Below are 7,500 nucleotides of genomic sequence, written 5' to 3' on the forward strand. Positions count from 1 at the left end.
TTACTCTTTAAGTCTTTAACGTCTCCATCTTTCTGATCCTCCTGCATTCTTCTCCCCATTTCTTTCTCTCTTATTCTGTAACTACACCTCGTTTTATAACAACCTGTTCTATCTTTCTTTTGTTTCTTTCTGGTTCTTGTTGTTTATCATTGTCTCTGGTTCTAGTTGGTCTGAGCTGTGAGCGTCACGCTTCCCAGGTCCAGGTCCAGGTCCGGCTCGGGGAGGACGTGGCCCTGCAGTGCCCCCTGGAGGCCGGGCCCCTCAGCACGTTGAGCTGGTACAGGGCGTCGGGGGGGCATCACCTCCAGCTGCTCGTTTCTTCTTCACTCTTTGACCGCTCCAACGTGACCTACGGCCTCAGGTTCCATCCTGACAAGGTCGTCGTCAGGGGTGACGGCTCGCTGCTGCTGCGGCGCTCTGAGGCGAGTGACTCTGGTCTTTACTACTGCGGAGTCACACAGATAGAGGAGACGGGGGAGACGGGGACGCTTCTGTTTCACTGAAGCCTCACAAAGACACTAAACTGCCTGAAGACTTAAAGTTCACTTCATTCTTCATGTTTGCATTTTCATTTGTATTAAAAAGAACTTTATTCAAAAATGTCAAAGACCCAAATCCTGTTTTAACATTCATTTGAAAGAAAGTTTGAATTGTTGATGATTGTTTTTGTTGTTTTAACCCTTTAATGATAGATTTGATCTGCACTTCATATTTCTACAACACAATTAAACATTTACACTGAATTCCTCTGAGTAAAGATCAGTTTGTCTGTTTTTAAATGTCAAACAGATGTTAACAGTAAACTTCCTGTTTTTGTGATCCCGTCACGCCGCACTGCCCTCTGGGAAAACGCTTCGCTCTGCTCGGATGAGTTTGATGTTTCTGATGGAACGACAAAAAGTTTGACTTCAGACTGAAACTGAAGCTGAGCTGAGAGCTTCAGGACTTAAATCTAAGGGAAGTTTAAGGTAAAACAGCTACATTCTATACTTCATAGATCTATAGATCTTATTGTTGTTTAAACTATTATTATGACTCTAATTATGAATATTTCACTTCAGGTCAAACGTATTCAATCTTAAGTCTCCAGAAGTCTAATAAGTTCTGTTACATAGAAAACTAATGAAGTAGAAATCCTGATAAAAGGTTTTCAGGGTTTGAGAGGACAGAAGATGAGGATGGACACAGCAACGACCTTCATCCTCCTGCTCAGGTGAGAAGATGAGGGGTGGAGCCTTTAGTCTTCACTCTAAGGTCTCAGTCTGTACCTGCTGCTCTAGATGATCTGACGCTTCTTTGTGTCCCTCTGGCTGAAGCTCTGCGTCCCTCTGGCCTCTGGCTGCTTCCTTCTCTGTGGTCTTCAGCGATGGAATTCAGCTTCTGGTGGAAAGTGAGGATTCATTTGACTTCTGAAATCAAACTGTTGTGTTATGTCAGCAAAGAAGAAGAAGGTTGAACTCTTAATTTACCAGCAGCTGCACTGTACACCAGCGTAAACACAGATCCATCTTCTGTCTGCAGGTCAGGCGCCCTCTGCTGGTCCGTCTGTGCAGATGTTATCCAGCCAGGATTCAGGCTCCGCCCACATGCTGGTGTGCATCTTAAACGGATTAAGCTCCTCCCATTTGGACGTGCTGTGGTGGATAGACGACACGCCGGTGACCGTGACCGAGGCCCAGGTGGTGTGGACGTGGGCGGAGCTCGATGGATCCTACAGCTCCGCCTCTGTCTGGGAGGTGTCGGCTCAAGACTGGGACTCCTCCTCCTCCTACTGGTGCGGGACGGTCCAGGACGGGACGGTCTACAGAGAGAAGCTCTGCTCAGGGGTTTGACCTTTGTGCCAGCCTGCATGTTTACAAGTCACAGCTGCTCCACCACCACAGGGGGAGGCGGCCTGATGCAGAACAACAACAGGAAACTGAGCTAACTGACAATCCAAACATCAGAGATCCTTCTGCTTACAGAGCTGCACCTCCCTTCTCCATCCTACACCAGGAGTGTGCCTCAGCCTGTCTGCCCCTCAGCCTGTCTGCCCCTCCGCCTGTCTGTCTCTCCGTCCCTCACTGCTCTAATCAGAGGACTGAGAGACAAGTTTATAGCCGCCTGCCTGAAGTGCTTTCTGACCTGGGAAGACATTTTACAATGTTTAGGTGGTGTGAAACTGAAAATGCATTTCCAGTGATGTCCTCTGTCCTCTGTCCTCTCTCCTCTCTCCTCTGTCCTCTGTCCTCTCTCCTCTGTCCTCTCTCCTCTCTCCTCTCTCCTCTGTCCTCTGTCCTCTGTCCTCTCTCCTCTGTCCTCTGTGCTCTCTCCTCTCTCCTCTGTCCTCTGTCCTCTGTCCTCTGTGCTCTCTCCTCTCTCCTTCTGTGTCTTTTCTATCTGGTTTCTTTCTGTGAAATGGAATGTAAAGTCCTGAAGGGTTAAACATGAAGTAGACTCATGACTCTGGTCTCCTTCTGCTTTACTGTGCACAGATTCTTGGCTCAGAATAAAACATTTTCATTCATGAGTCATTGTGGAATTTACAGTTCAATTCTTTAAAATCACAAAAGCAGAAACATTATTCTGCATTATTCTGATAGAACAGAAAGAAAACATGCAACAAGAAACCCTGTCAGCAGATATTAGAGCATTTACAGAGCCCCGCCCACCAAAACACAGGCCCCGCCCACCCCAACACAGGCCCCGCCTATCCATAAATACACCAAGAAGTCTTTACACAATTGTATAGATGTCAATCAAATCTACGTGCGTCTAAGTGACAGCAGATGTTTGTGTAACATAAATCTGAAAACTTATATTTAGAGAAACAAACCCAAGATCCCAAATCTGTGTGAGCGCTGCAAAACAAACACGGCTCTACTGCAGCCAATCAGAGCGCTGCTTTAATGTGACATCATCAACAAACCAGACAGACATCGTGAAGCACTGAGGTCCTCTGTCTTTCTCCTCTTTCTCCTTGTTCTCTCGGTTCCTTCCGCTTCTTCTGACCGCAAGAAGCCTGACATCTACTGGTGACAGGAGGGACTGCACCGGCACGCTGCCATGACATCACTGAGGAACTACGTCACCTCGTCACGGAAGGGACGGAGCGATGACTCAAAGGACGATAGGCCTCAGCTGGGAGGAGCAGTGAGGCTTCACGTTCGGACAAAACCAAAGAAGAAGAGAACACTTCAGTGTCAGGTGATGTTTGTTGTCACGGCAGCCAGCGAGCAGCCTTCAGCTCAGTCTGTGGAAACGTTTCCTCTTTCTAGGTGGCACAAGGAGAACTTCCCTCCAGGTCTGGAGTCATTGAAGGTTATAGAAGCTCCAGCAGGTCCAGTCAGAGCCTGATGGGGCCAGCAGGCTCCACACAGCTTTGTGTTTGGGTTTGGTTCCTCTCTGGGTTCCTACAGCAGTTTGTACAGCTGCTTCAAAGCATCACAACTTCAGAAAACACAAGCAAAGAGACAGAAATGCATTGAAATATGAGCAGGTGAGTAATACTGAGCTGATCAATCCATCAATCAATCACTTTGACTTATTGGAAGGCTGATGTTAGCTAAACTAGCACGTTCCCTCTGCTCCCAGTGGAGCTAAGCTAGGCTGTAGATACATTCACGGCGCCCCCTGCTGCCCGAGCCGGAGCCTGACTGGTCTGTGGTGTTAGTTTGCTTTTGGAAGCCCCTGTACAAAAAGAGGTAGAGCGTGTGGCTGTAGAGCAGTGAAAGGGTTAAGCTGTTTATCAGAGAGGTCAAAGGTCAATCTGGTGGAGTGGGGAGGGGCTATTTACAGTGCAACAGACCATCAGCAGAGTTTATAGAGTGTAAACGTTTCACTGTTTTACTAAAAGCTCACAAACACAACATGAAGCTACAGAGACACTGGAGCTACAAGCTACAAGCTACAAGCTACAAGCTACACGATGGAACGAGTCAAGAACCAGCAGGTGGGGAGGAGGAGGAGGAGGAGGAGGAAGAGTATCAGCCTGAGCCTGCCAAGCTCATGGTGCTCAACAAAGCTTCACCTTTCATTCCACATAGTTCACTCTGATTTGAAGTATGGGGCTTGATTGATAACTCCTGAGCCTGAAACATAAGGAAGCTAACAAGAAACAAATGATGTTTCTTAACTGTGTGTGTGTGTGTGTGTGTGTGTGTGTGTGTGTGTGTGTGTGTGTGTGTGTGTGTGTGTGTATGAGTGTGAGTGAGTGAGTGAGTGAGTGAGTGCGTGTGTGTGTGTGTTTTCCATGATTGCTTCTCAGCACTGAGGGGTCCCTAAAGGTCACTAAAGGTCACTAGAGTTTGACCTGCTTCTTGAATGGTCACAGTTCTGCAGCAGCTTCATGGATGAACTTCCTCCAGCAGATGATGAGCTGGAGCTCTCTATGACAGGCTCAAAACTTATCAATTGACCTCAGCCTTCTGCTCAGCCCTTCAGTCCAGCATTACCATGGCAACAAGCAACAAAGGCAGGTAGCGTACCAAGAAAGGAACCTTCTTGCTCGTGTGGACAAAGGAAGGAGTCCAGCCCAGAGCGAAGACGTCTGTCAGCTTTATGTCCTCTGACGTCCACACGCTGTTGTTTGGTTTCATTCTTGTGATTCTGGGAAATTCACGCCATCACTGGCAGTGGGCCGTCTTGCTGCCAGGCTCCGCCCCCACGGTGAAGCCATTGCTAAGGCTGTCTGGACTTGGCGGTGTGGCCAAAGTGGGCGTGGTCAAAGTGGGCGTGGCCTCAGCCCTGGAGACAGACTCTACAGACGACTGGCTCTTCTGCGGCAGCTTTGGTTGGACCAGCAGTGGCTTCGTGATGAGGGACTGCCGCACCCCCTCTGCCCTGAGCGGCGGTCTGGTGGGGGCGGGGCCTGTGGAGGTGGGATCAGAGCTGGGTGTCTTGGGGCTGGGCGGAGGGGAGGGGCTTTGGTCCGCAGGCTCAGATTTGTCATCCTGCTGCTGCTGAGTATCCACAGGTGCATCCTCCTTAGCTGAAGGGGCGGGGCCATCCGACTCAGTGGGCGGGTCCTGCTGCATGCTGCTCTGTCTGGACGTCCCTGAGCCTGGAATCTCACAGCTGTCGGTACGACGCCGTGAGCTCTCGTGCATCCGACTGGTGGCCACAACGGCCTTCATGGCAGCCTGCCACACACACACACACACACACACACACACCACAGTTTTACAGAGATATTTATTAACGAAGGATTAAAAAGCTGATTCATTACAGCCACACAGCTTTAACAGCACAGCTCTCTGTCTCAACTCTTTTCTTTGTCTGATCTCTGCGTGCGTGCGTGCGTGCGTGCGTGCGTGCGTGCGTGCGTGCGTGCTTTAGCTACACCTCACTTCAGTGTCCATAGTTCAGGCACATCAAGTCACACTCAGGTTCAACCAAACTGTGTTGGTGAGAGTTTGACCTTTGACCTTTCATCACGTGTAACATCTAGACACCACGGTCACCTTGAGTTTGCGTCGAGCGTTGAACTCCTGCAGTTTCCTCTGGGTGGTGTCCATGTGGGAGAAGCGTGCTGCCTTGCCCAGGACCCAAGGGTGCTGCAGGGCCTGACGCACACTCAGGCGCTTACAAGGGTCGAGGACGATCAGCTTACTGACCTGCAGCCAGGCGGGAAGAGGGACCAGGACATGGAAGCTTCTTCAGGACATTTCAGACAAGTCTGTGTCACGTCTCAAGCAAGTCATAAGACAAGGCAGGGTCAAGGTCAAGGTCAAGGCACTAAGTCTCAAGTCATTCCTATGAAGTCAAAGTCAAATGAGACACGAGAATATGCCCTGCTGCATCATGGGAACATGAGGCCCTGCTGCATCATGGGAACATGAGGCCCTGCTGCATCATGGGAACATGAAGCCCTGCTGCATCATGGGAACATGAATCCCTGCTGCATCATGGGAACATGAATCCCTGCTGCATCATGGGAACATGAGGCCCTGCTGCATCATGGGAACATGAGGCCCTGCTGCATCATGGGAACATGAAGCCCTGCTGCATCATGGGAACATGAGGCCCTGCTGCATCATGGGAACATGAAGCCCTGCTGCATCATGGGAACATGAGGCCCTGCTGCATCATGGACTCATATTTCACTCACATGTTCACAATAAAGACACACAAATATGAAGATAAAGATAAAGCATCAGGTCAGTCAGTCTGTCAGGTCAGAGACCAGCTGGGGACCTGGACCTGGACCTGGACCTGGACCTGGACCTGGACCTGGACTCACCAGGTCCTTGGCATTGAGGGAAACTTCATCCCACCATGGAGACACAAACTCGTAGTCACAGTTGAGGATGCGGCTGTACATGTACTGGTCTCCCCTCGAGTCAAAGAACGGCTCGAAGCCACAGAGCCTGGAACAGAACACACAGCTTAGAGGCTCAATGGGTTCAGAGCAGCAGCACTGACTGATCTGTTATCATTACTACTTCAGTTGACCCTGTGCAGAACCATGTGACCTGCTGATGTCATACGTGTGTCTCCATCTATACACACGTCTGTCAGGTTCACACACACACTAAGGAAGCAGAGAGAGAGAGAGAGAGAGAGAGAGAGAGAGAGAGAGAGAGAGAGAGACTCACAGGATGTACAGGATCACGCCCACAGACCACATGTCGACCTCGGGGCCGTAGGCGTTTCCCCTCAGGATCTCTGGAGCTGCAGGCAGAGCAGAGCAGAGCAGCTGGTTAGTCATGCAGAATCCCACAGGGCAGAGAGTCAGTGAACGCAGCGCACAGTTTACATCAATCTTCTCCTGCGTGATGTCATGACTTTGTTTACATGCCTGCTGCTTGTTTGACTGTGATGTCATACGTGTTCATCTCCTTCACCTCAGGCCTGTGTGTGTTCCTCTGTCAGTGTGTGTGTTCCTCTGTCAGTGTGTCAGTGTGTGTGTTCCTCTGTCAGTGTGTCAGTGTGTGTGTTCCTCTGTCAGTGTGTGTGTTCCTCTGTCAGTGTGTGTGTCCTCTGTCAGTGTGTCAGTGTGTCAGTGTGTCAGTGTGTCAGTGTGTGTGTCCTCTGTCAGTGTGTCAGTGTGTCAGTGTGTGTGTTCCTCTGTCAGTGTGTCAGTGTGTGTGTTCCTCTGTCAGTGTGTGTGTTCTTCTGTCAGTGTGTGTGTCCTCTGTCAGTGTGTCAGTGTGTGTGTTCCTCTGTCAGTGTGTCAGTGTGTGTGTTCCTCTGTCAGTGTGTGTGTTCCTCTGTCAGTGTGTGTGTCCTCTGTCAGTGTGTCAGTGTGTGTGTTCCTCTGTCAGTGTGTGTGTCCTCTGTCAGTGTGTCAGTGTGTGTGTTCCTCTGTCAGTGTGTCAGTGTGTCAGTGTGTGTGTTCCTGTCAGTGTGTCAGTGTGTGTGTTCCTCTGTCAGTGTGTGTGTTCCTCTGTCAGTGTGTCAGTGTGTGTGTTCCTGTCAGTGTGTCAGTGTGTGTGTTCCTCTGTCAGTGTGTCAGTGTGTGTGTCCTGTCAGTGTGTCAGTGTGTGTGTCCTGTCAGTGTGTCAGTGTGTGTGTTCCTCT

General features: G+C 49.9%; 1 protein-coding gene and 1 long non-coding RNA gene across 3 annotated transcripts in view; both read right to left on the reverse strand.

The window, feature by feature from the left end:
• Nucleotides 1-707: 707 nt before the first annotated feature.
• On the reverse strand, nt 708-1,824 carry LOC143017215 (uncharacterized). Its single transcript, XR_012965597.1, has 3 exons — nt 1,470-1,824; nt 1,269-1,380; nt 708-882 (listed from the first exon to the last, which is right to left on the reverse strand). It is a non-coding gene; the product is annotated as an uncharacterized LOC143017215 (long non-coding RNA).
• A 620-nt stretch (nt 1,825-2,444) lies between these two features.
• LOC143017213 (calcium/calmodulin-dependent protein kinase type IV) overlaps nt 2,445-7,500 on the reverse strand; it is an 11,353-nt gene continuing 6,297 nt past the window's right edge. The window contains exons 8-12 of one of the 2 annotated variants that reach the window (XR_012965596.1): nt 6,576-6,651; nt 6,221-6,347; nt 5,442-5,594; nt 4,467-5,120; nt 2,445-3,429 (exon numbers count right to left, since the gene is read on the reverse strand). Coding sequence is in view for 1 of the 2 variants with exons in the window: in XM_076171931.1 (XP_076028046.1) it covers nt 4,605-5,120; nt 5,442-5,594; nt 6,221-6,347; nt 6,576-6,651 (872 nt within the window). In the remaining variant the exon portion in view is untranslated. Of the gene's footprint in view, nt 5,121-5,441; nt 5,595-6,220; nt 6,348-6,575; nt 6,652-7,500 lie in introns of both variants that reach the window. The other variant, XM_076171931.1, reaches the window with a different exon arrangement.

Source organism: Genypterus blacodes, unplaced genomic scaffold (assembly GCF_046128005.1).
Source record: "Genypterus blacodes isolate CSIRO-AG114 ecotype Tasmania unplaced genomic scaffold, CSIRO-AGI_Gbla_v1 ptg000276l_1, whole genome shotgun sequence".
In the NCBI taxonomy this organism is placed as follows: domain Eukaryota; kingdom Metazoa; phylum Chordata; class Actinopteri; order Ophidiiformes; family Ophidiidae; genus Genypterus; species Genypterus blacodes.